At 50.5% G+C, this 27843-nt stretch overlaps 2 protein-coding genes across 4 annotated transcripts in view; one reads left to right on the top strand and one right to left on the bottom strand.

The window, feature by feature from the left end:
- Positions 1-204: 204 nt before the first annotated feature.
- Positions 205-18585, top strand: Hapln3 (hyaluronan and proteoglycan link protein 3). Its single transcript, XM_021643744.2, has 5 exons — positions 205-618; positions 7890-8071; positions 11134-11502; positions 15420-15722; positions 15922-18585. The coding sequence occupies exons 1-5, from the start codon at positions 248-250 to the stop codon at positions 16203-16205; spliced, it is 1509 nt and encodes a 502-aa protein (XP_021499419.2). The 5' UTR covers positions 205-247; the 3' UTR covers positions 16206-18585.
- Positions 18586-18640: 55 nt separating this feature from the next.
- The window catches only part of Acan (aggrecan), a 59515-nt gene continuing 50312 nt past the window's right edge, over positions 18641-27843 (bottom strand). For 2 of the 3 annotated variants that reach the window (XM_060367394.1, XM_060367395.1), the window contains 5 exons: positions 22330-22488; positions 21706-21788; positions 20967-21111; positions 20015-20197; positions 18641-19570 (listed from right to left, as the gene is read on the bottom strand). In XM_060367394.1, the coding sequence (XP_060223377.1) occupies positions 19494-19570; positions 20015-20197; positions 20967-21111; positions 21706-21788; positions 22330-22488 (647 nt within the window). In that variant the 3' untranslated portion in view covers positions 18641-19493. Of the gene's footprint in view, positions 19571-20014; positions 20198-20966; positions 21112-21705; positions 21789-22329; positions 22489-25493; positions 25608-27843 lie in introns of all 3 variants that reach the window. The other variant, XM_021643743.2, reaches the window with a different exon arrangement.

Raw genomic sequence — 27843 nt, 5'->3', positions numbered from 1 at the left:
AGGAGCCCTTCAAGAGGGCTCTGTCAGAGGAGCACCTCTCGTATCCTTGCTCACCCCCAACCCCAGGACCTCCTAGGGTCAGGTCTATGTGTGTGGCTAGCCATCTCTCCGTGCCCAGCCACTGGCAGAAGGTTGTCATACAGGAAGCAGGCACACATAACTTACTCCTCTTGAACCACATGGGGCAGTCATAGCCCACCCGCAGAGTGCTGAAGGGGCTTCCCTTTTTAGAAGCTTCGGTATTTTAATGGGACCTCCCACCTCAACAAACAATTCTCCGCCAGCTCCCTTTCAACTCCTACCCCAAGATGTGACAGCTACGACTCCTGAGACTCCTGACTATCCATTCGCTACTCGCCAGCCAGCACTTCCAGGTTTGGGGTCTGGACTCCAGCTCTTAACAGCTCCTACTCCCTGGGGGTCAGGCCTTTGGAAGGCAAAGGGAGTGTGTACCTTTAAGGGGTTGGTCCGCTGGGAGAGCGGGGGTTTGTTGGAAGCAGCTTCCTTTCGGGCCATTCAAGTTCCCAAATTCAGCTGCCTCAGACCTGGACCGCCCGTGGCCTCAGCGTGTCGCAGTCGTCCCGAGTGTTTGAGCTGTCGAAGGGTCTGCTGGGGACGGTACATGTGGCTGGGGGTGGCTGTGTTGGGGGGCTTTGCATGCAGGTTTTTACATTCTCTCCTAGGGGACTCTGCGGTTGCCAGGAAGGGTGGGGATTGGAGACAGGGAACAGGGGCAGAGTGAACTGGGGACTGAAGGACTCATCTGCCACGACTTTTGTGTGAGCGAGCGTGCAATTTTTTTTGGGGGAGCTACCAAGAGGTAAAACCAGTCGGGCGCGGTGGTGCACGCCTGTAATCTCAGCACTCGGGGGAGGCAGAGGCAGGCTGATCTCTGTGAGTTCGAGGCCAGCCTGGTCTACAGAAGTCCAGGACAGCCAAGGCTACACTCAGAAACCCTGTCTCGATAAACCAAAAACTGAAAGGGGGCGGAGGGAGAGAAGAAAGAAAGAAAACAGGTAAAACCACAGCAAGACCCGGGGATACTGAGGACTGTCGCCTTCTGCCTGTAGTAGCTCGGTACTGTCTCAGTAGGTCTATACCAACCCTGTTCCAGGCATCCATGGGATGCAGCAGGAGCCACCAGAGACCTTGGGGGGCGGGACGGATTGGGGAAAACCTGCATAGGTGTGGGGGAGGATACGTGCCTTTAGTCCACACTGAACACTTGGGGACAAAAAACCAAAATGCCCGGCTAGCACCTGGAGCGCCTGCCTTAAGGATAGGAGTGCCCCGGGGCAAACCCTGGGTGCAAGCTGGCCTCACCCAGGGTGGAGGCCACCTGCGTTCCTGTTTGATAACAGGCCTCCAGGCTGACCAGGGAGAGCCTCTTCTCTATGAGAAAGGGACTGTGGTCGGGGCGCCCTTCTTCCCTCCAGCGACTAGCATCAGGAGGCCCTGGAACGCCTGTGGAAAACGCCCCTCTCTTGATGGTGGCAGAATTTCAAAGGCTTGGTAAAGCCTGTTTGTAACCGGGCATTGATGTCAGATTCCTTCCTGAACTAGCCTAGTGTTTCTGGGGGCCAATCCTGCCCCCTGCCGGTGTCTAATGCGTATCAGTGGCTCAGTTGCAGCGTGAATATGGTAGAGGTGACATCTTGTCCCTTTGCTTGTCAGGACCCAGTTTAATTTTGTTCTCCTTGGACCCTCCTTGGTCATTGGTGCCCTGGGAAGGCAGAGGGTTGGTGGTCATGACATTGCCTCTATACTCCAAATAACTAGCCAGAGATAAATAAAGCCTCCGGTGGTTCACTTTTCCTCAGTTGTGAAGGGAAGCTGAGGGTGGCTGCTTCTCTCCTAGCTGCTGAGAGAGGAGAAAGAGCACCCTCTCCTAACAGCAGTCAGAGGGGCTGAGAGGTTGTTTGAGGTTTGTCTTCATCGAACAATGTGCTCTGTGCTCTACAAATGCCCTTTGGTCTTCCAAAGAGTGTTTTCTGACGGGCGGTGTGGACCCTTTTATGAATGAAGACACTGAGGCTCAGGGGCAGGCTGGTTCTAAAAGGACAAAGCCAGAACAGCATCCAAGCAGCCAGTCTCATCAGTGCCACGGTCTTATGTAGCTGCTGGCTGAGAAAGGATGGAGTAGAACCCAGGTGCCTATTCTGCATTAGTGATAGAGGACTTTAGACATTGCTTCTGCCGCCCACTCAGGCTTCTGCTCTGTGGTTAACTGTAGCATTCTGGGACCACCTTTGTCTTCAGCCTTTAAGCTCCAGTCTGCTCAGAAGGGGTAGGGCTTGCATTCAAGAGGCCAAATGGCTTGCTGAGGGTCACTCAGAAGGTGGCAGAGCCTTGGGTTCAAAGCCAGCAAGTCTAAGGTGAATCTTTGGGTTTTATGAATTCTCCCCTGTCATGTGGTTATTGGGCACTGGGTTACATCTTCTCTTACTAACTTATTTTATTTGGCCTGGCACCTCCCTGGTGGAAGGCCACACGCCTGCAGGGCCAGCATCGTACCCTCCACTTGCATAGTGCTAATAAAGTCTGATTTAAGTGGAGTTGGATGCTCAGGCAGCTGAGGTCAGAAGGGCTGGGGGTGGGTGGCGAGGCTGTTCTTTGCGTTTGGTGTGGAGAGGCTTTGATGACCCACATTTGATTGATTGGAGGTCAGGAGTCACCCAGCGCCACCCTGGAAGACTACAAATCAGATTCACACTGTGCGTCTTCTGAAGATTCTTCCCGTCTTCCTTCTTAAAAAGTCCAAGGGGATGTGTGGCAGGGCGGCTGGCCACCACATGGGCATTGTTTCCTGAGACCTCTGGGGCTCCAGCCTCTTTGGCCTCGGAGCTCTTCCTTCCATTTGCTCTCCCTGCAGCGCTCTTCTCTCAGGATTCTCAAGGCTCAGATTGTGGCTCAGTTGGTAGAGTGCTTGCCCGGCACTCACAAAGCGCTGGGTTTCATCCCAAGCACTTCACAAATGGGGCAAGGTGGCACCCACCTGTAATATCAGTACTTGGATGGCAGAGATGAGAGGATCAGGAGTTCAAGGTCACCCTCAGTAACACAAAGAATTAAAGGGCAGCCTGGCCTACATGACACCCTGTTTTGAAAATAAATGTGTAAGTAAGCATCCTCTCCCTGCTCCATCTTCCTCTCCCACTCACCTCTATTAGACTGTGAAGCCCCAGGAGCACTGTGCTTTGAATCCCTATTGCTTACAACTTTTGCCTAGCAGCTGGGTGTGGTGACACACACCCTTAATCCCAGCACTCAGGAAGGCAGAGGCAGGCAGATCTCCATGAGGCCAATCTGCTCTACAAAGCAAGTCTTGGACAGACAAGGCTACATTTAGAAACCCTGCCTCACTCTGCCTTACTTGTGGTGGCTGCATGGGGCATATTTATTGAGGAAATTAGGTCAAATCTCAGCTGTTTCCCAAGGATAGCCTTAGGCTTGTGTCTTAGCATTCTGGGGCCTCAGTTTTCTTGTCTGTACAAAGGAGAAGATGATTCTGACACTGGCATTACTATAAGCCAAGGCAGGTGCACAGACAGTTGGAGGACAGGTCATAATTCACATCAGCAGAAAAGAATCCTACCTCTGTCATTTCCTGGCTGTGTGGCCTTTGGGCAGTTGATTCATGTCTCTGTGTCTGTTCTCCTGTGGAGTAAATGGAGACACTAAACTTCTCCTTGCCTATACGGTTTGGGGCCTCTAGGGGGTGGGGGGTGGTAGATGTGGAAGTTCATTAAAAAACCAGGAAGCTAGTCTGAGGCCCAGGCCGGAGGTTGTGAGTGTTGCCAGGGTCTCTGAGGCTGGGAAAGGCAACCTTGTGAACTTACACTCTTTGGTGTTGGACGGAAAGCTCACTGTAGGATCCCAGGCATTTCTGAGCTGCGGCTACCTTCTCTATGACTGAAAGAATGAAGGGGCACTGGGTCAGCGTGATGGGAAATCACGTTGACTTGGCAGCAGTTTTTCCCAGTTCTTGGAGATGTCTGTGTGGTGGGGAGCAATTTGTCTCGTGAATTCTGACGAAGGCTGATAGAGAATACTTGACTTCATTCAACGTACCCACAGGTGTACCTCAGCACCCAGACTCTTAGTGGAGTCACTGTCCAGAGCTCAGAAAGCACACAGAGGAGCGTGTTGCAGAACCTTTGCTAACCTGAATCCCCGAATCAACTTTTGCCATCCCAACTCAAGGATACAAGTAGGGTTGAGGGTAGCAGCCCCATGTGGCTGGCTCAGGGGAATTTGGCACCAGAAGCCCTTCTTATAAAACCAGGAGTCAGATGAGGATATTCCAAGACAATCCTGAATTAAACAAACAACAAACAAACAAAAAATAGAAGAGACGAGTCTAATCTAGGGCATCCTGCATGTCAGGCAAGTGGAGCAACATCCCAGCTCTGGTCCCACTTGTCATTTGGCAAACTTGGCTCCTCCTTTCCCTCTTCTTCTTCCTCCCATCCTCTTCTTCCTAGAAATCTATTTATTTTAGGTGCGTGAGTATTTTGCTTGCATGTATCTGTGTGTACCACACCTGCCAGGAGAAGGTGTTAGATTCCCTGGGGCTGGAGTTACAGATGGTTGTGAGCTACCAGGTGGGGGCTGGAAACTGAACTGGCTTCTAATGGTGTTAGCGCACTTCAAGGGATTGCATCAACAACGAGGAAGCATTTGCCCCTTGGCAGAAAGACCTACCCTCTGTCCCCCAGTCCTGGAAGAATTTTTGTGAGTTTCTTTGCTTTGCTTGTCTTACCTTTTGACATTGAGGTATCATATGGTCACCTACAAAGTTCATGCTTGAGAACGATGCAATCAAAATAAATAAATAAATAAATAAAATAAAGTTCACAGGACTGGAGAGACAGCTCAGCAGTAAAGAACACCCTCTGTTCTTCCAGAGGACCTGAGTTCAGTTCCCAGCACCCATCTTGACCGTCTCACAACCACCTGTAGCTCTAACTGTATGGGATCCAACATCACATCTGGCCTCCAAGAGCACCTGCACACATATGGCACCACAACCCCCCACCCCCGCCCAATCTCATAACGTTTACGATTAGCTTTATTATTTTTGTGTTTGGGCTGCATTCCACAATCTCCTACGACTTCACCACCCGATGGGGACCAAGTATTTATACACACAAGCCTAGGAGGTCGTGTGACACTCAAACCTGCAGCAGGACGGAGTGTCTTCGACACAGCGAGGCTGAGCTGTGCTTGCAGATATTCATTGTAATGGCTTAACTACAAGGGGATTTGTTCCTGGGCCACTAGGCAGAGGATGTCCAGGCTGGAGGGAGGCTGTGGTCCCCAGTTCTCTAAGCTTTTGTCTACTGTGCAGGCTGGAGAAAGAACCTCAGGATACGGCCTCCATGGTAGGTCTCACTGCAGGCCTAGACAGGGTATTTCTGCTCATAGGTCGTGTTGTCCTGATCTAGAACCCTGTCGCTGTAGGAGGAAACTGAGACCTTCCTGAGAGAAGTGCTCCAGGCAAGGGTTAGGATTGCTACTTCACAGCTGCAGGCCTAGCTCAGATGAACAGTGGGCCTCTGATCCTGCATCTGGACACTCAACCAACCAGGGATGGAATGTCAAGCAGGGAGGAGGGGGGAAAGTATAGATTTTCCCTTGTCAGTAGCCCCCGACCACCACATCATGATACTTATACAGAATTAGATCTAAGTGATCTAGAGATGATCTTCACTGTGCAGCAGAGTATGTAGGGGCGATATTCCAGGCTGATGCCACTTTATGTCAGAGTGTCCTTGAGGAGTGGCACACATGAGGGTCCTGAGAAAAACTGTCCACTAATACTGAGGATGGCAGGAGTGGATGGAAGTCATTTTGAACAGAGAATCCTATTCCAGTTCCTGATCGGGGGCTTTGTGGATATCAGTAAGGCTCAGTCCTGGTTCTGGTGCATGGCATAGTTGCTAAGTCTACACCTCAGATTTTCTGCAAATACATCTAAGAGAAGCCTGAATTCAATCTTCAGCTCCCTCCTTTCCAGCAAGAACTAATTTTTCTGGAAATAAGAATGTTCCCTCCAGAGTCTCTGGTCAACCTCACAGGTCAATTTAGCTTTTCCTTCAACCTCCCTTTTTCCTTCCTCTTCCTCCCTCCCTCCCTTCTTCTGTACCTCCCCCCTCTCTTTTTCCCTCCCTTTCTCTCTCCCTTTCTCTTTTTTTTGGGGGGGAGGGGGAGCCCCTCTCTTCTCTGGTCTTGTACACAGAAATTCCCATAAGGCCACATGTTTGCAATCAGTGTGGCAACTGTGTGTTTTGCTTTGTCGTCACAAATGACACCCTGAGCGTCCTCCCACATCCCTCTACAATAATCACACAGTTCTGCTGCAAAGGCCTGTGGGCACTCTGGCCTTTCTGCCTGGAAACCTGCCTCTGTCCCCCCTCCTGCATCTGCCTCCAGAGGCGAGGTTTCTAAGATGTGACTCTGGCCTGGGGCTTACCTGCTTGAAGCCTTCATTTGCATTATCAGAACAGAGAGTAGGGCATCCCAGGTTCATCTCCTCTCAAGGAATTCAGAGTCCTTGCTGACCGATCACCTCCTCCTTCTCCCGTGTTGGTCATTGGCTGGGTGGGGAGCAGAATTCGCTCCAGATGGTTGCAGCAAGGAGATTTTTATCAAGGGATTGCATCTAGAGAGCGACTATATGAATAAAACAGAAGTTGGAGGCTGCTGGGACACAGACAACAAAGGATGTGATCACTGGAGAAGGCAGGGAGGAAATAGTGTCTTCTTTCACATCTTATCAGTGCTTCCCACCGGCAGAATCCAGTTGGAAGTCAGGAGGCTGGGGGAGGGGCAAGACAAGTGACCCACAGGCAGGGATACATGGTGACCGTGGACCAGGCGATGCATGGGAACAAATGCAGAGCATCCCTTGTGACTGGCCCTGGCCACTGTACCTTGCAAAGCCTTTGCCCTACTCGGAAGACCAGTCTGTCCTTTACATCGCAAAAACTGCCCAGCTTCAACGTTCCTTTGGGTGCTCCCATCTTTAGACAGGTTCTTGTGTAGCTCAGGCTGGCCTCAAACTCCACATGTGATCTAGGATGGTCTTTAACGCTTGATCCTCCCGTTTCCATCTCCCCAGTGCTGGATTTGTAGATGTGCACAAAAAACTCTCAGGGGAGCCATTCCCATGTTGGTGATCACAAAGAGGCACCTGGCCCGTGAGCTGTAGTTTGCTTATTTTGTGTTTGAAAGATATTAAAATATACTTTGATTGCTAACACTTTTTGAGATAGAGGCAGGAAGATCAAGGGTTCAAGATCACCGTTTGTTTCACGGCCAACTGAGCTACATGAAACCCTGGTGATTTTTTTTTTTAACACTTCTTAAAAGAATGTGTGTGTGCACCCGCTCACATGTATGTGCCTGTGTATATATACACATTAAGGTTAGACAGCATTGTGAAGAAGGTTCTTTTCCACCTTATGTGGCTTCCAGAGCTTGAACTCAGGTTCTCATATCTGTGCAGCTGGTGTCTTTACTCACTGAGCCATCTTATGGCTCAAGTGCTTTTGACCTCGTGCTTGGCTTAAAAATAAATGTCACATTGTCACAGCCCTCCCCACACAGACATTTCGGTGTTGAAACAAGTTTCCCAGTGCAGACTTATTATTGCTAAACACGAAACCCGCCCTGGAATTTTCTATTCTAGTCCTCTCTGTTTTCCGTTACAAAGTGCTATTCTCCACCTTTGAAATTCAAACTGCAGGCAGTTCTCCCCAAGATGGACTCCTCTGCGTTCTAGCTTGTTCTTGCTGCCTGCTGCGCTGAGGACAGCACCCGGTGCAGGGGTCCCAGCCCCCTATAGTGGGGCTTCTGTAACGGGCTTGTTTTCTTTCTCTCTGCAGTTGCCTCCGGACCCAGCCTCGTCCAAAATATCCTGGCACTGCCACCACCCTGGCCAGGATGGGCCTGCTGTTCCTCGTCCTTCTGTTGCCACTTCCCTGTGTCTTGGGACTGCCATTCTACAACGGCTTCTACTATTCCAATGGCCTGCATGGCAGGACCCTGGGCAATGGCTACGGGGAAGGTGGGTGGCTCCTAGGCCTGCTTCTTGGCTCCTGCTGTGATATGCAGGTTCCAGGCAGGGATGGAGACGGCGGGATCTTCCCTGTCCGGGCCTCCAGGGGTGGACCAGCCTTGCTTCTGAGGCGAGAGGAGATGGTTTAAATACTCTGAGTTTGCTGGTACCACAGACATGGGACATGAGTTTTCTTGGGGTGGTCCTGATTCCTAGAACGGCTGGTTCTTCAAGAGCCAGCCGGAGTGTAGCCACACCTGGTTTCCATTGCAGAAGGAATTATGGAGTCACAGAGGTGTGAGTTGTGATATCATTTGTACCTCTTTCTGGCTGGGTGGCCTCGGGCATGGGACTTTTGAGATGTCCGTCATTGTGACCCTGCAGTGGGCTTCTTATCAACCTAGTTCTGTTACTTAGGGAATTCTGTCATTTGGACCCTGAGCTCTGACAGCCTCCTGCCTTGGCTGGGATAAACTGAGTCTTTGGGAGGAGCCCTGGTCAATAGTTGGCCCAGGTTGTGGGAAAAAAAAAAAAAAGGCTGTGCTGTGCTCTCTGGAGGCCCTGTGGAATGAAGGGGACTCAGGAATACTTGAGGCAGGCCATTCAATAGCTGTCTTATACCTTGGCAAAGTTCTTGTCGGCTGTCATGGCAGCTAACATTTAAAATTATTTTTTGTTTGTTTGCTTCTTGTTAGTTTATTTGTTTGGTTTTGAGACAGGGTCTCACACAGGCTTGTGAGACTTGCTATATGGTCAGGGCTGGCCTTGAACTTCTGATCTGACTCTGTCTCCCAAGGGCTGAGATGACAGGCATGCACTTCTACACCTGTGCTGATGTGCTGTTGGGTACTAAACCCAGGGCTTGTTGTGCATGTTACACAAGCACTCTCCTAACTGAGCTACAGCCCTAGCTTCCTATGCTGGCCTGGAAGTTTCTGTGTAGCTGAAGATAGCTTTGAGGACCTGACTCCCCTGCCTGCACCTTCCAAGATCTGTGATCACAGGCAGGAACCACCATGTTAGCTTTTGGGTACAGAACAAACTGTCCCAAACATGGCTGCTTAACAGCATACCCATTAACTGAGACCTATGGCCCAGCTCTTTGGAGTGAGGTCTGTTTCTCCTGCTCCTACAGCCTGCCTCTCTTTGGAAGAATACAACTCCATGTGTATCCTGAGTCTCCCTCTCAGTCTTGGGGGTGTGGGTATGGGTGGGATTGGGGTTGAGTATTGCCAGACTGTGCAGCAAAAAGAATTTAGGCTCAGGCCAGAGGTTCTTGATTAAACAGAAGGATCAGATGAACATCTTATAAGAGCATCCATGGGTGTTGGGAGTTGCCGTACTTGTTATCTGGGGGCTGTGACGCCACCTAGTCTAGCTGAGCTCGACGTCAGGGAAGGGATGTGCTGGTCTATCTGCCCACCTCTTTAAGTTACAGAACCCTCTCCTTGAGGAAACACCGAGCAGCTACAGCTGGGGAAGGGAGCTCTGGTAGAGATAAAAACATGGGTCAGGGGGCCCTTTACCCAGGGCCACAAGGAGGCTGGAGTTGAGGCATGACTTATTAGCCATTTTTAGGAAATGGTTCTCCCTTTTTCCTTTATTCTTGAGACTTTCATATAGATATACAACGAAATACGATCACCTCTGTCTCCCACTTCACTTTTCCAACTTCTCTACATCCCAGTGTCACACTCCCAGGTTCATGTCTTGCTTTTCTCTTCCTCCCTTCCCCCCCTCCTTTCTTTTGGATATTGATCTCAATATAGCTCCCTGGCTGGCTGGAAACATGCTATGAAGAACAGGCCGGCTTTGAACTCACAGAGATTGGCCTGCCTCTGCCTCCTGAGTGCTGGGATTATGTCAGCACTATGCCTGACATATATATATTCCTCTAAACCCAGTTAATGCTACCCATACCTACACTGCCTGGTACCATCTACTGGAATCCCATGAGAACCACATCCTCAGTAGAAAGTGATTCTCCTTTCCCTAGCAGTTAGTAATTGCCAACAGCTCCTCAGGAAGGGGACTGAGGATCGTCTCCCACATTTATGCCAGGATTCTGGCTGGCTTGATCTTGTGTGGGTAACCACAGCCACTGTGAGCTTCTGAGCGCAACAGCCATGCCATGTCCAGAACACACAACTGCTCCCATCTGCTGGCTCTTACATCTTTCCACCTCTTCCACGATGTTCTGTGAGCATTGAACACAGAGGGCTGTTGCAGGGCTGAACACTGGCTCTCTTTTTCTCAGCTCTTTGACATCTTATCAGCCATTTTAACTATCTTGGGGATGATGCTTCTCAGAAGAGTAAGCGTAGCTCCCCTGCAGTTATACTGAGATTCCCTGGTGCCAGTAAGGGAGAGATGGAGATCCGAAGCAGGAGAGATTGAGAGAGAGAGAGAGAGAGAGAGAGAGAGGAGTCCTATTTTTCCTCAGGTCCCCTCTGTCTCCTAAATTATCCCATTTCAGGACTTGCGAGTGACCTGCCATTGGGTAGTGGATCACCTCACAGGTGTTTGGTGTAGGATGACCCCAGCTGAGGAGGGTGCTCACTGCTTCCGAGGATCTCTTGTGCCCTAGGCAGGCAAGTCTGGGCCTGTGCACATAGTGACTGGCAATGAATGTTCCCTGGAGAAGGCAGAGTAACAAGAGCCGCTGGGACCAAGCCTCAGAACAGGCCCAATGGGAAAGTCATTTTACCCTTCAGTCAAGCAGCAAGCAGGTGGCAAGGCCAATACAAATTCAAGGAACTGATGTCACCCGCCTGCTTTTTTTGTTTTCTCTTTAGTGAGACAGAGTTTCACTACATGTAGCCCATGCTTGTCTCAAACTAATGCTAACCCTTGTGCCTCAGCCTTCCTACAGGTATTTGCCACCAAACACAGCTCAGTGGAAGTAGGCGCAAAGTCACGTGGTTGGGTAGTGGGAATGTGGAGGAGTGGAGCAGCAGACACTTCGAGGGGTGGAGCCGGGAGGCTCTTTTTGCATCCTGAAACACAGGAGTCTGGAGGAGCTTGGGGTAAGGGTATGGGAATGTCCTTTCTGTACCCCACCTTGCCCCCAGGCCTATTCAACGGAGTGAAGCTGGTGGTGGAGACGACCGAGGAGACCCTGTTTAGTCACCGAGGGGCCAGTGTGACCCTGCCCTGCCGCTACCACTATGAGCCAGCCCTGGCGTCCCCGAGGCATGTGCGTGTTAAATGGTGGAAGCTGTCGGAGAATGGAGCCCCGGAGCAGGATGTGCTGGTGGCCATCGGGCAGAGGCACCGCTCATTTGGGGACTACCAAGGGCGCGTACAGCTGCGGCAGGACAAACAGCAGGAGGTCTCGCTGGACCTGAGAGACCTGAGGCTGGAGGACTCCGGGCGTTACCGCTGTGAGGTCATTGATGGGCTGGAGGACGAGAGTGGCCTGGTAGAGCTGGAGCTGCGGGGTGAGGCCCTGACTTGGTGCCACTGGGACCCGAGGGAGGGGGAGAGGACCCAGAGAAGGCCTAGACCTTTATACTTTACACAGGTAAGCATGCTGAAGTCTCAAATGACCCTAAAAGGAAGTTATTATAGGCTCACGGCCCTTGTTTTCCAGATGAGGAAGTGAAGAGAGATCGAGTAACTTACATAAAGGCACATAGCTGATAGGTGGCAGAGCTGGGATTTGAACTCAGGGAGCAACTTCCAAAAGCCACTGTCTCCTATTCCCTCGCATCCAGTCCTGTTCAGAAAGAGGGAAATAGGAGCTGGTCCACTCACTGGAGCTAGAGCCGAGGTTCCAGCAGGTTCAGCAGAACATATGAACAAGATGAGTGACAGTAGGGACTGGTAGGGCCCAGAGCACACTGCTGAAGCCCCACCACGTAAAGAAAGCTATTTAATTCAGGCTAGTTACAATGCCAATTAAGAATGCAGGCCTATTGTGGTTAGATTTTTATATTTAAGTATGAAATTTTGTGTGTGTGTGTGTGTGTGTGTGTGTGTGTGTGTGTGATGTTGGGAATAAGAACTCTGGGTCTTGGACATGCTAGGTAAGTGGTCTATCAGTGAGGTATATAAAAAGCCATTGGAATCTCTGGATTTTTATGTAAAAATAATCAATTTTTAGGAATAACTTAGTACTGTCTGAACCATACCCTATGAGCAGGTCTCTGGTGTCTCAAGTTTGAGATCTCTTTTTGCTTGGACTCCTTTGTGTCTTGGGTGAGGTAGCATGTCTCCATCTCTCTCCTTTAACTCCATCTTAGTCTACCCCAGCTTTGGCCCTTAGGCAGGGCTCATCCCTGAGACCCTGGGTCTTTCAGGTACAACAAACAAGGGAATAATTGGGCAAGTAATGGCAGTTCCTTTGTTATCTGCCTCTAGTACTGAGAGTGAACTTGCCTCCTGGAAAAAATCATCCTGGGCCTTTAGCATCTCTCCTCTGCAGCTTACAGGGCCTAACCAGTGGCTCAGAGAGGCCAAACTGCTCATTCTGAAGTCTGGGTTATCAGAGAGAAGGGTCATCAGGGCCAGCCTAGAGGATGGTGGCTCAGAGGGGCCAAATTGCTCATTCTGAAGTCTGGGTTATCTGAGGGAAGGGTCATCAGGGCCAGTCTACAGAGATGGTGGCTCAGAGGGGACAAACTGCTCATTCTGAAGTCTGTGTTATCAGAGAGAAGGGTCATCAGGGCCAGCCTAGAGGATGGTGGCTCAGAGGGGCCAAATTGCTCATTCTGAAGTCTGGGTTACCTGAGGGAAGGGTCATCAGGGCCAGTCTACAGAGATGGTGGCTCAGAGGGGACAAACTGCACATTCTGAAGTCTGGGTTATCAGAGAGAAGGGTCATCAGGGCCACCCTAGAGAGATACAGAGTCCTCAACCCTGTCCTCATTCCTGAGGCATCAAGGAATGAGGACGTAGGGTGGGGCTAGGTATATGATCAGTAACTGCTGTGCTCCCCCCATGCCATGAACCCCGCCCACTGCTCCCTCAGCCTGGCTGCGCCAGGTGCCTGGCCACAGGGGGAGGTTTATTTAAGGTTCTGCTTCTAACTAGCACAAGTCAAAGACAGCCTCCTCCTGGACACTTAGCTTCATATGACTTGATATGGACTGAATGATGCTTAAAAATGTTTAATTGGGCTGTGAATATCTCTATCTATCTATCTATCTATCTATCTATCTATCTATCTATCTATATCGGTGGTAGAGTGGTATCTAATTTGAGTGAAGTCCCAGATTCAACCCCAGCTCACAACAACAAAAATGAACCCCCAAATTTTTTATAAAGTAGAATTTCATACATGCACAATAACACGGATTTTATTTGTTTTTGTCTTCTTCTCTTTCTCTTCCTCTCCCCTCCTCTTCTGCCTTCTTTTTGTTTATTTTGAGAGAGGTTTCTCTGTGTAGCCCTGGCTGGCTGTTCTGGAACTCACACTGTGACTAGGGTGGTCTCAAACTCACAGAGATCTGCCTGCCTCTATGCCCCAAGTGCTGAGATCAAAGGCACGTGCCACCACAACCTGCTCTGTGCTTTTGTTTTCTGAGAAAGGATCTCACACTGTAGGCCAGACTGGTTTTGAGTTTATGGTAATCCTTCTGCCTCAGTCTCCTCAATGCAGGGATTACAGGAGTAAACCACCATACCCTGATAGCATAGTAATTATTGAGGGAAACATGTGGTCTTCTCAGGAAGGAGGCTCACTGCCCCAGGGTGTCCTTGGCCTCAGGCCCCTTTCCTAAGGGCCCTTGACCACCCTTCTTCCAGCAGTTTTTAGGGGTGCCTTACTCTGTATCCCAGGATGACCTTAAACTCATGGTAATCCCCAGTCTCAGCCTCCTGAGTGCTGAGATTATAGGCATGAGCCATCATACCCAGCTTCCTTTATTTTCTCGAGAAATTTCTGCATTAAGAAGCCAGGCTTGGTGGCCCATGCCTACAATCTCAGTACTTGGAAGTTTGAAGCAGGAAGATTGCAAGTTCGTGGCCAGCTTGGGTTACATCGCAAGACTTTGTCCTTGTCTTCGAGTTTTTATTGCTGCAATGAAACACCGTGACCAAAATCAAGTTGGGGAGGAAAGAGTTTATTTGACTTATACTTCCACATCACTGTTCATCATCAAAGGAAGTAAGGACGGGAAGACAGGGCAAAATCTGGAGGCAAGAGATGGTGCAGAGGTCGTGGAAGGGTGCTGCTTCCTGGCTTGCTTCCCTTGGCTTGCTCAGTCTGCTTTGTTATAGAACCAACCAGCCCAGGGATGGCTGCACCCGCAATTGGCTGGGCCCTCCCCTATCAATCCAGTAATTAAGAAAATGACTAACGGTTCTGCCTACAACCTGATCTCGTGGAGGCAGCTTCTTATTGAGGGTTTCTCCTCTCAGATGACTATAGCTTGTGTCAGCTGACATAAAACTATCCAGCACAGTCCAAAAAAAAAAAAAAAAAAGAAGGGAATTTGTGCACTAATGACATTCACAGCTGGCCTTTCCTGTCTCCTCTGAAAATTAAACTGACTCGCAGGGGCCTGTGAGATGGCTCAGTGGGTAATGGCACTTCTGGCCAAGCCTGGCAATTTGAGTTTGATCTCTAGGACCTATACGTTGGAAAGGGACAACTGATGGCCATAAGCCGTTTCCTTGACTTTCATGCGCATGTCCTTCCTACATGAATAAATAAATAAATAAATAGTACAATTGGAGAAATAAACAAGCTCATAAACCAAAAGTATACACCTGCACAAAGTTAAAAACAAATAGACAAACAAAAAACAAACCAAAACCAAACAAACAAAACAAAACACTGCAGGTCAAGCGCCACACTGATCCACGAGGATGAAGTGATGTGTGGGCATTGTGTCGGGATCTTAGGCAGTCAATAGATAGATTAACATGTTCTAAAGGATGTGCAGATGTTGTTACGGGCAGACACTGCCACTTCATATACTTATAGATGCCTGTAGGACCAGGAGGGGAGCCAAGCCCCGCCCCCGGAGCCCAAAGCACAACAACGTGGCCTCATCTCCTATCACATTCTGTAGTCACTCGATGGATTATTTTATCCTATATCTGTATCTACATCTATATCTATCTCTTTTCCTAGTCTGTAGTCACTTGATAGATTAATTACCTTACAAACTAATATATACTTTTTGGGAACTCTGCTCCAGTCTTAGAAGAAGGTGAGAGGCAGGGGAAGGCTCCCCTTGGGCTTAGGCAGTGGACAGGAACACATACAGGACATTTGCTGAGCTGTCTGAGCTAGCAGTGTCTGTGTTTTGGATGTGCTCGCATCCCAGTGGAGGTAGGGAGCTCAGGCGGCCTCCATCTTCGGACTCCTCTGAGCCTTTCCTTTCTTCTTTCCTTTCTTCCCTTCTAGGCGTGGTTTTCCCCTACCAGACAGGCAAAGGTCGCTATCAGCTTAACTTCCACGAGGCACAACAGGCCTGCCGGGAGCAGGACGCAGTGGTGGCCACCTTTGAGCAGCTCTTCCGAGCGTGGGAGGAGGGCCTGGACTGGTGCAACGCGGGGTGGCTCCAGGACGCCTCCGTGCAGTACCCTATAGCCATGCCCCGGCAGCCCTGTGGAGGCCTGGACCTGGCACCTGGGGTTCGCAGCTACGGCCAGCGTCACCACCGCCTGCACCGTTATGACGTGTTCTGCTTCGCGGCTGCCCTCAAGGGTGAGTTGGAACCGCCAGGCACAGACCAGCCCTGCTTGATGGTCCTCCGCCCCTGAGGGAGGATCTCTTCGTCTGTGGAGCTCCCAGAACCCTCAGCCTGGAAAGGTGGCCTCTCAGGGTGTCCAATACAGATTCCCGTAGGGCAGTTCCCCGGGGCTCCCTCTGCTGTTCAGCACTCTCACGCCCCACTTGCCCACAGGGCGGGTGTACTACCTGGAGCACGCCGAGAAGCTGACCCTGCAGGAGGCCAGGGAGGCCTGCCAGGAAGATGGCGCACGGATTTCCACGGTGGGCCAGCTCTTCGCTGCTTGGAAGTTCCAAGGCCTGGACCGCTGTGACGCTGGCTGGCTGGCAGACGGAAGTGCCCGCTATCCCATAGTTCACCCCCGTCTCAACTGTGGGTCCCTGGAGCCTGGAGTTCGGACCTTTGGCTTCCCAGACCCACACACCCGTTATGGCGTCTACTGTTACCGCCAGCGCTAGCAGGGTGGACAGCTGTGCGTCTGCCCTGGCCCCTGACTCCCCGAGCTGAGTGTTTGTTAGGGAACTTTGTCCCTTGTGGGCTGGGTCATTGCTTGTATTGTTTTCATACTTCCCAACTTAAACATTTTTAAGGTATTACTATTATTATTATTGTATTTTACAGACCCAACTCTCAATTCTCTTGGCATTCCTCTCTGGGGCATTTGAGGTCCATTGGCTTTTAAAAGGCTCTGCCATGGTCTGCCACAGCTGGCATCCCTAGCCTGAGGAAACTGGTGCCCAGCATGGGCGGTAGCTGTGGCTAGCTCCCTTTCCTCAGCTTACAGGAGGCAGAAGGCTGACTTTTTAAAATTTTCTCCACAGGGTCCTTAGACTTGTGGGTGAGGACTTAGGAAAAAGAGAACTTCCCTTCTCCTGGTTCCACAGAGTCTGAGCATCCTTTCCATGACCCCTGCTTGGGAGTGGCCCTCTCTGTGTGCGTAGCTTTGGCCAATAAATGGTGCTATGATTTCCTCCCTTCTTTTCCAGCCGACCTCTGTGTCTGACCCTTTGTCTCTTTGAGTCTCGGGGGCTAGATTCCAGCCCTGGCTAAATGTGGGGTCACTTCTGTTTCTGTCTCCCCCTAGGCCGCCCCTGCATGTTGGTTGGGTTTTGACTTTTTTTGTCCTGTAGCATACCCTGCCTCAGGTTGCTAGTCCAGCTGTTGGGGTCCGGCTCCCCTCTATCCATCTCCACTCCATGCTGACCCATCTTTGAGGGGCTCAGGAGAAGAGCAGGAGGTGCCTTTCATGAAGCAGGGGCTTCAGGAGACTGGGGGGTGGAGGGGTCTCAGAGGCTGAGGGTCCCTGCAGCGTCTGTTTCTCAGCCCAACCGTGCTCCAGGGAGCCAGACACCAGATACCATGTGTTCCCTGATGCTTAACAATCAGGTGTCTAGTCAGTGTTTCTAAGTGTGTGTGTGCAGGTGTGTGTGTGTCTGTGTGTATGTGTCTCTTCGTGTATGTACGTGTGTGCCTCTCTCGCTTTGTGTGATATGTGTATATGTGTGCCTCTTTGTGTGTGTATGTATGTATGTATGTGTGTGTGTGTGTGTATGTGTATATGTGTGTCTCTGTGTATATATGTGTGTGTGCATATGTGTGTTTCTTTGTGTGTGTCTCTCTGATGTAGACGTGTCTCTTTGTGTATATATGTGTGTGTCTCTTTGTGTATGTATGTGTGTGTCTCTTGTGTGTATATGTATGTGAGTCTCTCTGTGTGTGTGTGCCTCTTTGGGTATGTTTGTGTATGTTTCTGTGTGTATGTGTGTGTGTGTGTGTCTGTGTGTGTATATATCTGTCTCTTTGTGTGTGTATGTGTGTCTGTGTGTATGGGCATGTGCAGGTGCCCACAGAGGCAAGAAAGGGCATCGGTCCCCTGGTACTGAAATTGTGGATTGTTGTGAGCCAGCTGCCGTGGGTGTTCTGCAAGAGCACCAAGACCTCTCAAACCCTGAGCCGCCTCTCCAGCCCCTCAGTCAGTTTTGTTTTGGGAGAAGGGATAGGGGCAGGGATTGAGACAGTGTCACTTAACCCGTGCTAGTCTTGAACTTTCTATATAGTTGAGGAAGGCCTTAGACTCTGATCCTCTTGCCTTCCCAGTGCTGGGACCACAAATGTACACCGTTACATGTGACTAACAGCCCCTGGGAATTTGCTAGAAATCCAGCCTCGCTTCAGTTCTGTTGAGTCAGAAATTCGCGGTGTGCTATCACAGCCCTTGGGGACTTGTTACCCATTTTGGTAGTAGAGATTGAACGTAGGGACTTGCATATCCTGCTCAAGCTCTCTTCCACCAGGCTGCATCCCCAGCCCTCTTGTACCATTGTGAGACAGGGTCTCACCAAATGACTCAGGCTAGCTCAGCTACCCAAGTAGCTCAGATTACTGGGCAGGCCACCAAGACTGGTACACATTTGCCTCGAGTACTTCTTTTGTTTTTGTTTTGAGATAGGGTCCTAGTGTGTAGCCCAGGCTGGCCTCAAACTTTCAGTACACCTGTCTCAGCCCCCTGAGTGCACCATCACGCTTTATCTTGAGTTTCCAGTGTGCCCACTTGCAAACCTGCAGTCCAAACCGCTGAATGACACAGGTGGACAGGCACACTCAGGCATACAAACATAAATAGGCCACATGTGTGTGTGTGTGCGCACACACACTCACTCACACACACACACACACACAAAGAGGGTCCGTCAAACAGTATTTCGTTGGTAAGAATAAGGTAAACAGATGTAACTGGATACATAGGATCCATTTTAGGATACATAGGCACCATTTTGGGGGTCATTTGATGAAGGTGTGACTCCATGGAGGTCCTGAACCATGTTCACTGATTGCTTAACTAAGACATAAAATAAAATAAAATAAAAAGGAAAAGAAAGGAAATAGATCTCTTCCAATGTCTTTATTATTATAATCATCATAATCTTTAGTTTTCAAAAATATAAATAGGTGCACGGAACACGGGTGCCTGCACCGTCCCGGGGTGGGGAGAGGGAAGGGGACGGTGGAGCACCCCTGGGAAGGAAGTGCCCCTACCCAGTCCAGCCGAGAAATGACACCTGCTGTGGTGGTTGACCCAGGTGAGAGGTCACCAGGAGAGGGGCCCTGGAGGGAAGGCAACCTCACTTCCCCTCAGCCAGCCTGTCCCCTGCCCCAGGTTCCTTCCCTCAGAGATGGCACAGACCTCGGTTCCTTTTGTCAGACACATTAAGCTGTAGTTAGTCTCTTCTGAGTCCTTTAATGCCCTGAGGCCACCCTACCCCTACCCCTCCCTGGTCCCCCGTCTCCTTCCAGCTCCTCCTTTGCCCCCTAGCTCTCCCTGGAGGTGAAGTAACCAACCATTGCACTTCTTTTGGGTAAAGTCAGGAAACAAAAAAAAAAAAAAAAAAAAAAAAAAAATTATCTTCTTTATTTAATTTAACCCCTTCCTTCTCACCCTGTCCCTGCACTGGTCCCTTGAAAGGCACGGTAGGAGATTGAGGAAATGTCCCTAAACTCAGTTCACGGGTTACAGAAAATTTGCTTTGGCTTTTTTTTTTTTCTGGGGAGAGGGGCAGGGATAAATTAGGGCAGTTTTTTTGATTTGGGGAGCGGGGGCACACACAATGTGGGATTTTTTTTTCCTTCTTTAATGGATTCCTTATATAATAAAAAGTGACAAGAAGAAGACACCAACTGGGTGGGATGAACAGTCAGCCTGGCTGGCCGCTGGGCTCAGCATCCTGGGCACAGTCTGGATGCTGCTTTCAGTGGGCCATGCTGGGGTGGCTCCTGCGTTTGGGTTTCAAGCTCCGCTTCTGTAGCCTGCGCTTGTAAGTGGTAGCTGCAGCCAAAGGGAGGAGGAAAATAAACAGTGAGGAAGAAGCAGGGCCAAGTTCAGACTCCCCCAGCCTTCCCATGTGCACAGGAGCCCCTCCCTGTAGATTGTGGGCCTTTGAAGGCGACCTAAATCTGCTCCCACCATGCTCCTCTGGGTTGGATTTTTCATTGGATGTCACTAGGCTCAGGCAGGAGATAGTCAGAGCCCAGGCAGCCAGCTTTCTTATTTCCTTCCAGGGAATAGCAACATTCCCTGAAATGGGACATCAGGGACCAATGTCTTTTGATGGATGGACCCCCAATACCTTCCCTGCCTAGCTTAGCTCCTAGCATGGCATGGAGTCTACAGAACGGTGCCAGCTGCCACTATGTTCTGGTGAAAGGGAGGAGTTCCTGTTGGTGGACTCTGGCTCTGCGCCAGGTGAGGGACCAGGGGGACAATACTCACGGTTTGTGCAGGTGATTCGAGGATCTTCCCAGTACCCACTGGGCTGGCACCGGATGGTGGGCACGTGGCGCTGGACAAAGCCCTCAGTACACTGGTACCGCACCAGGGAGCTGATCTCATAGCGATCCTTCTTCTGCCCGAGGGTCCTGGCATGTTCCACCACTGGGGGTTCTCCACAGGCCACTGAGGGACAAATGTCTTTTAGGAAGGGGTCTCATGAGCTCTTCTGTGATGGCCCATTAGGCAGAGACAAGGTTAGCCCAGAGCCCAAGGCATGATGAGAAAGGGATTAGGTTGTGCTACCCAGAGCTGAGCCTGGACTGCAGAGGAAATACAGGGCTAAGAAATCCTGAGATATTCAGATGTCCCATCTGGATTCCTCGGAGGCACTGGAAGGCAGGAAGGGAGTCTAAAGGTGACTTTGAACAATGGTGAGAAGATAAAAAGGAGGGGAAAGGTGGGAAAGAGGACAGTCTGGTGAGACACCTGTGGCTTCTTTATGAAGATGTCCAAAGCCAGGGAAAGCGGGCCCAAAGGAGGCATGGGGAGGAGCAGGAGGGCTAGGTCCTCTAAGCACTGTGACGCCCATGGCTTTAAAGCTGAAGTATTCAGGCCTGGCAGCTCTGATTCTGTGACTAGCATTTCTGGACCCCTAAAGAAAGGGTCCATCATGGGTGACTTTCTGTCTCTGACAACTGAGGGACTGTGGTATGTGTAGCCCATGCCTGGGCTATCCTCTAGCCCATGACTTTCATCCTCTCTTTGTCTCTGTGAAGGGTCCCTAGGAGCCAACTTGTTCTTGCCATTGGCCCTGTGATGCTTTGAGCATGCTTCCATAAGCCTCTGGTAGCTAGGGGGACAAGAGAATTTTCCCCAGGTCATGTGGTGAGGGGCTCCCTTGGGGCTGAAGGTCTTGTCCCTCTCCCTGGATCTCCTCCCAAGCCTTTCTTACCGGTGCCCTTTTTACACGTGAAGGGCAGCTGGTAATTGCAGGGGACATCATTCCATTCGCCCTTCTCGTGCCATATCATCACTACGCAGTCCTCTCCAGTGGCAAAGAAGTTGTCAGGCTGGTTTGGACGCCACTTCTCAAATTGCTGGGGCAGGAGAGGCAAAACGGTAAAGAAAGCAGCATGGCTCAGCTTGACACCCACTTTCTTCCCAATCAGTTTTTCCCCCATTTCCTGTTTTCTTTCACCCAACATCTGGGTTGTAACGGACAGGCAAAGGCTGCTGGGAATCTGATCTGATCAGGGCTATCTTAGATGCTATGGGTCCCAGGTTAGGCAACTGGTTATGTAGCCTGACTCTGGTGCTTTTCTAGAGCTCGTAACTCCCAAGGCGTCCAGCTTTTCACTAACCTGTAGCTGCCTGCTCACAATGTCCACTTGCTCTCTGTATTTTATGCCTTGAGTAGACATCAGTCTTTTGCACATAGGAAACTCCCTCAAATGTCATGTACCCTTTATGGTGGCCTGCTGTCATGCTTTAATTTCTTTCTGGCTCCTTCTCTCATCTTATGCTTCCCCTCCTGAAGTCTATCCAGCCCCGGGCTGGTCTCCGGAGGCAGAGAGGAAAGAGACACAGCCCTTTCCCTACAGAGTTCCCGCTTGTGCTGGCTCCAGTGGCAGCATCTGCTCAGTGAGTTTGCGTGAGGCTTGAATGCCTGCTGTCCTTCTTTGGGCACTCACCAGGGAGTGGCCATCAGACCAACGGAAGTCCCCTTCGATAGTCCTGTCATTCAGACCGATCCACTGGTAGTCTTGAGCATTTTCTGGAAAGGGGAGACAGCTGGTGATGTTGGGTACCCTGTCCTGTCTGGGGACTGGAACTCACAGAAAGGGAGGAAGAGGCATGCCACCGGCTTCTGAGGACCTTGCAAGGGTCTCGGGACATGCATGTTTGTGGTATACGCTAGAACACCTCCTGAGGCTGGCATAGGTGGGGGATAGCTACAGGGTTAGCCTGGGATGGCCTTGACTGGCAGAGGCTGTCCTGGGTCAGCTGGGGCTGCTGGTCCCAGGGATCTGTGTCTTCTTCTCTGAGGGAATTGTGGGAGCACTTGGCCCTTTTCTTCCAGCTCCTTGTACTGCAGTGCTCCCAATCTGTACCCCTCCCTCCCTCCTTCCCCCTTTCCCTCCTTTCCTCCCTCCTCTCTCCCTTCCTCCCTCCTTCCCTTTCTGCTGTGCTGGACCTTGTACATGCAAGGTAAGCGCCGACTAATGAACTACAGTCCCAATCTCCAGCGTGCTCATTTCTGACCAGCAAAGCCCTTTGTGCTCACTGCTGCTTCCCTTAGCCCCTGCCACACTCACTGTTGACGAACTCCTGTTCCTCGGGAGTGACAATGCTGCTCAGATGTGCCTGCTGCTCCCGACACCTTCTCTCGGCATCCACCCAGGTCTCACGGTCAGGAAAGTGGCGGTAACAGTGGCCCTGGAACTTGGTCCACCCCTCCTCACACTGCTCCTGGTCTGTAACACAGGTCAGGGACTTGAAGAGGGGGCAAGGCCACTTGGGGTGTGGTCACTGCCCGTCTTGTGGCATGGACTTCTAGGTCCAGTCCACCATAAAGGCTGTGCCCAAAAGAGAGGCAACAAACTCAGCTAGAGAGAGGCTCAAGTAGGAAGCCGGTAACATCTGGCTCTTGGGAGCCTCCGTGTTTAAGCCACCTAGGAAAAATATATATATTTTTTTCCCTCTGGCATAGTGCCCTGACTCCCAATATTCCCTCTGAATGGATTCATACCCTGAGTGGGTGGGTGGCAGGGTCCAGTAGGCTGGGGGACAAAGGGACAGTCTGGTGGGAGGTTTTGAAATTTAAGGCAAAACATAGTTCAGAGTCTCTGAGGGATTCTGGGAAAAGGAGCTGTAGGCAGCAGGTGGAGGTAGATGAAGAGGCTGGGCATGATGGGGCTGGTAGAATCATGGGTGAGGCCAGAGACCCCCGATGAATAAGTCTGTTGGAAGATGGAGCTTTAGGCCGTGGATTGAACTAGATGCTGATGTTACTATTACTAGTTGAATTCTAATTGTTTTTACAGTGCTGCAATAAAGTCTAGGCCCTCTGGCATGCTAGGCAACTGTTTCTGCCCCACGTCCCCGAGCTGGCTCTCGCAGAGAGCCCCACCATGTCTTCTTCCTAAAGAGCTGCATGCCAACTAGAGGTTGGTCTGTGACTCAGGGGTCCTGTCTTTTACTTTGCTTCACATTTTGGTGGCAGCAGTGAGGAGAAGAAGAGCTTCATTTGAAACAGCTGCTGTGTGCTGGAGGAGGGCCTGGTTAGAATGCTAGAGTTGTCTTCAGGGACAGAGATGGGCACATATTGGAGCCAGCTCACCAAGCTTGGGAGAGCAGATTCTGAGCCAGCTGCTTTCGGTGGCAGCTCATGGATTATTGTAACTGGTCCCTGGCGGAAGGGTTTCTACCTCAGGATTGGAGAGAAGCCTCTGCTCAGGCCTCTCTCTCTTCTATGAAAGCCAGCAGTTAAACATCTGTCAGCAGAGCACTGGACCAAGGGAACCCTAAATCCATTCTTTTCCTGGAGCCTGCATCTGGAGGCTTCCAAGTAGGTGGCTTCAGTAATCTGGCTGTCCCAGGAAGGACAGGGGAATTTCCCTGAGGCGAGGGAGTCTCCCTTGGGCTAAGGGGCTGGGTGCCTGGCAAGGCTGGGAAGGGAAAGAGCAGGAGTGAAAAGCCTGTAGCTAGAGAAGAAAGAAGCAGAGTAGAGGAGAGGGTCCTCCTGCTACAGATGCCCTCTGCAAGGCTTGAGATAAAGGTCCGGGCAGAGGCCAAGGAGGTCTCAGAAGGTGCTTGGCACTGAGACAGAGGTGTCATCCCCGGGCCTGTGGGCCAGAACCTGAGGGCTGAGCTGGCCAAGTAAGGTCAGGGAGGTCAGGAGCTGGGTATGGCTATGGAGACCATGCCAGTAGAGGCAGAGAGGATAAGACAGACTTCCAGAGGCTGGACAAAGCAGTGACTCCAGAGACAAGGCACAAGATCCCACAGGCCATTGCATTCCGGGTTCCAACAGAGCCTTCCTTGCTGGACGCTCGGGTGTAGGGCCTACTTGAGTGGTTCTGGAATCACTTTTATGATCTGTCAGGATACAGAACCCTGCCCCTGTTGCAGCAGAGTTTCCCTTGTCTCCCTTTTCCAGATGAGTTCCAGAGCTGTTGTCTGGATGTCCCAGACCTTTCTCCCCTGTGGTATCTTAGAGGGGGAAAAAAAAAATCTCTGTACTTTGTATTCAAGCCCAGCCTAGACCCCATGCATCTGACTGCTTGGATTGTAGCTAGAAGGCAGGAGGCCACAGGGAAGATGAATGTCCCAGCCTCTTACTCCAGAAACCTTAACTTCCTCCATCGGCTTGTACTGATGCCTCCAAGGACCATGTAATTCTTGTTGCCTCTTCACACTGTTCAGGCTCAAAGGGAGATTTCCCAGGACTTTCAGCTGCTTTCTGGAAGTTTTTCTAACAAGAGTTCATTGAAAAAGGGTTTGAGCCCATGCACACTTCCGGTTCTGTAGGAGCCATTGCTACCAGCATCCTAAAGCCTCAGGTCTCCTTTTCTGAGTTGGGAAGGCCTGAGGCCCGGGAGGTTGGCAGGAGCTTAGAAAGCACCATCAGTGAGAGTGCTGGGGTCAGCCTGGTTCTCTGGTCCCGCCTAGGGCTCCTGGCCCACAGCTATAGAAGCAGAGGTGTTGAGAAGGCCCACCAGAGGAAACTCATTCCCTGTGCCTCACAACATGACTGCTCTGCAGGCTATAGTCTTTTGCTTTGTACAAGGCAGCAAGAAAGGGAGCGTGGACTAGTGTAGCATTGGGAAGGCAGCTGCCATGGTGTGATGAAGAGAGGATGGCATGCACAGATCCTGCTCATGCATGATTGGAGCATAGTGGTGACATCAGTCCTCTCAGGCTGACCAATCACAGCCCTCATGCCAGGAGAAGAGGAAGGCAGCTTGGTTAGCACAGTATTGTGGCTCCCTAGGAAAGGACATGGAAGTCCCACAGAGAACACAGCAAGGTAGACAGTGCCCACGATCATGCTGAGGATATCCGTGGCCATCAGTAGAGAACCCATTGCTCCTACCCATAATTTCCTTCCAGACCAGTGCACAGAACCAGCGGTATTGTCCTAGTGGGACACATGCACTGAGATCTGTGGTCACACCAGCAAGTCTGCAAGCTCTGGAAAAGGTTAGTGTCTGCAAGGCTCCTTGAGCCCCTCTTTCCAAAGTATGCATCTCTCCTGCGGTCAGATCAGCCAACATTTCAAGAGGAAGGTTCTCAAGGGGGAAAGAACAAGAACAGGAGTTAAAATTGGGAGGTAGGCCTCTCAGTTGTGTCCCCCAGAATGGCTCTCCCGTAGACTTGTGGGCTCCAGTCCAGGCCTGGAACCTGTGGTTAGAAGGGAAGGGTGAGGGGAGAGGTGTGCGGCAGTTAGTAACATGAGCTGAAGCCGAGACGGCCGTACCGATCTCACACAGGTCCCCTCCGTAGCTCGGAAGGCATAAGCATGTGAAAGTGTCGATGGCATCCACGCAGGTGGCTCCATTCAGACAAGGGCTTGAGAGGCACTCATCAATGTCTGCAAGAAACCAAGGGCCACCATTAGGACCTCTGCTGGCAATTCCCAAGCACCATGGCTTCATTATGGGTGGCCAGCCCTGATGCTCTCCAGAGGCTGGAAGGGGCCTGGCTGGATTTCCTGAGAACTGTTGCTGCTGCTGCTGCTGCTGCTACTGTTGCCACCATCTTGGACTGTTGAACCAAAGATCCAGATGATTTTCCTTGGATGTGTATGATTCTTGACAGACAAGCTTGGAGCCTTGGGGCCAACTTTCCAGGTTGGAGAGATCTGGTACTTCTGAAGCCAAATGCCTTTTGTGAGCCTTCTTCTTGAGTCCTTCTCTTGTGAATATTTCAAGAGGCTAAAGTCTGAGCCAACCATGGGTATGGTGGTAGACAAAGAAATTGGAAGTGAAAATTTTAAAGCTTGTGTAGAAGTCTTGCTTCTTCTGGTTTACTCTATAGTTGTGAGACAAGTTAAAAAAGGGTGAAACCATGTTCCAGATGAGCATCTAGAAGTGGGTCTGAAGGGTATAGAGTTATAAGAAGACGGCCAAATGGGATTGGCATGAAACTCATTAGATTGTTGTAGATTGTCTTTGTTTTCAGTAAATAAGATTCGAGGATATTGGTAAAAAAATGAAGCCTGAGTCTGTCTTTTGGGATAGGGAACAGAACCTTTCTCCTTATGATCTCCTTCTAACTCAAAGCCTTGAAAATGTTGGCATCTTCAATGGGTCATGATTTCTAGATGGGCACCCATCCTGGACAGTGGTATGCAAACATGGGAAGACCCATCACCAGCTTGGGATTCAGCCCAGACCTCTCTGTCTCAGGCAGGATCTTCTTCCCTTCTGCTTTTCTGGTTCCAAGGCATTCTTTCTGGCTGAACTTCTTTGTGAGGCTCAAATCAGTAAATCCCTAGCCTTTGCCTCAGCCTACCAACAGTTAGCCAAAGTGAGAACTTTATCTCTTTGACTTGTCTTTTTACACCTTTTGGGGACTCCAGGGGGCCTGGGGATTGGGGGCAGATCCTGCCATCTTTATAGTTATAACTCCAGAGCTGGCCTTGAACTCACTGTGTAGTCAACCTTGAACTTCTGATTTTCCCGAGTTCTGAAATTACAGGTGTTCGTCATCACAGCTGCTTTATGTGGTGTTGGAGATCAAACCCAGAACTTTGCACATTCTAGCAATCACTCTGTCAGCTGAGCTACTCATCTAACCTGGAAGAAGCTAATTCTTGGTACAAGCAATTATGTTTACTTAAGATCCAGGATCCAACAGTACACTGATGGGTGGACGGTCTCCTTAGGTTCAGCCAGAACCTTGACTTTAGAATAGGATTTTAGTTAATTCCAGGACTTAGATCTGGCTGCCCGTAACAGTAATCTAAATCTTCAAGTCAGTCCTGTGCCAGGATTCACTTTCCTCTAGATCTTGAAGCTCCGGATCATCTTGGCCAAGTCTATGCGACTTGCTGGTGAGAATGCCTGCTTCTCAGGCACCTTGCTGCTGCTTTTCTCCATATCGCTGGCATCTCTTCGCTTCCCATGAAGTTCTCAGCTCCATTTCAAGAAGCACACGCCATGGATTAGAAACTCACAGTTCCAAGCAACCCCAAAATGCGTGGAGGAACTGACTGAAATCCCGGCATGCACTTGGTTTCCCAGCATGCACCAGGATTCCCAGCAGCAGCAGTAGCAGCAATAGGTCAGGTCAGTGGGTAGAGTGGAAGCTGGGGGCAGCTCTCCTGCTTCAGGAAAGCTAGTTGTATTCTCTTTTGTTCATTAGCTTCAGTATGGGAAGCACCAGGGCAAGGGGGTTAAGCAAATGGAGGCGCTAAAGCAGCTGTATAGAGCAGGGATGGGGTGGCCTTAGGGGAAAAAAAATCAGACATCAACTCTGGGGTCTTTGGCTGAACCATGAGAAAAAGGGCAGGAAAGGAAGAGGTCTGGTGGAGGCCAGGCCAGTTGGCTTCCAGTTGTCCCAGAAGCTTAGAGAGGGCTCCCATCTGTCCAGGGATATTGGATGTGGTGTTGCTTTCCTTCTGTGTTTGGCCAGGATATGACGTTTGAATATTGTTTCGGGACACCAAGATGAGGAAGAGACATTGTCCTGAGAACTGTATAGTACAGGGTAGTTTAGAGAGGCCAAGTGAGCGCTACACTGTAGTGTCTACGGTAATGCGAAAAGGCTAGTGTCCTTATCTGGTTTGCTCAAAAGCACTTGAGCATCTCTCTTCCCCTTCCTCT

This window comes from Meriones unguiculatus, chromosome 14, assembly GCF_030254825.1.
Source record: "Meriones unguiculatus strain TT.TT164.6M chromosome 14, Bangor_MerUng_6.1, whole genome shotgun sequence".
Taxonomy (NCBI): domain Eukaryota; kingdom Metazoa; phylum Chordata; class Mammalia; order Rodentia; family Muridae; genus Meriones; species Meriones unguiculatus.
Note: the sequence above shows the minus strand (reverse complement) of the source record. Positions and strands in the feature narration are given on the sequence as shown.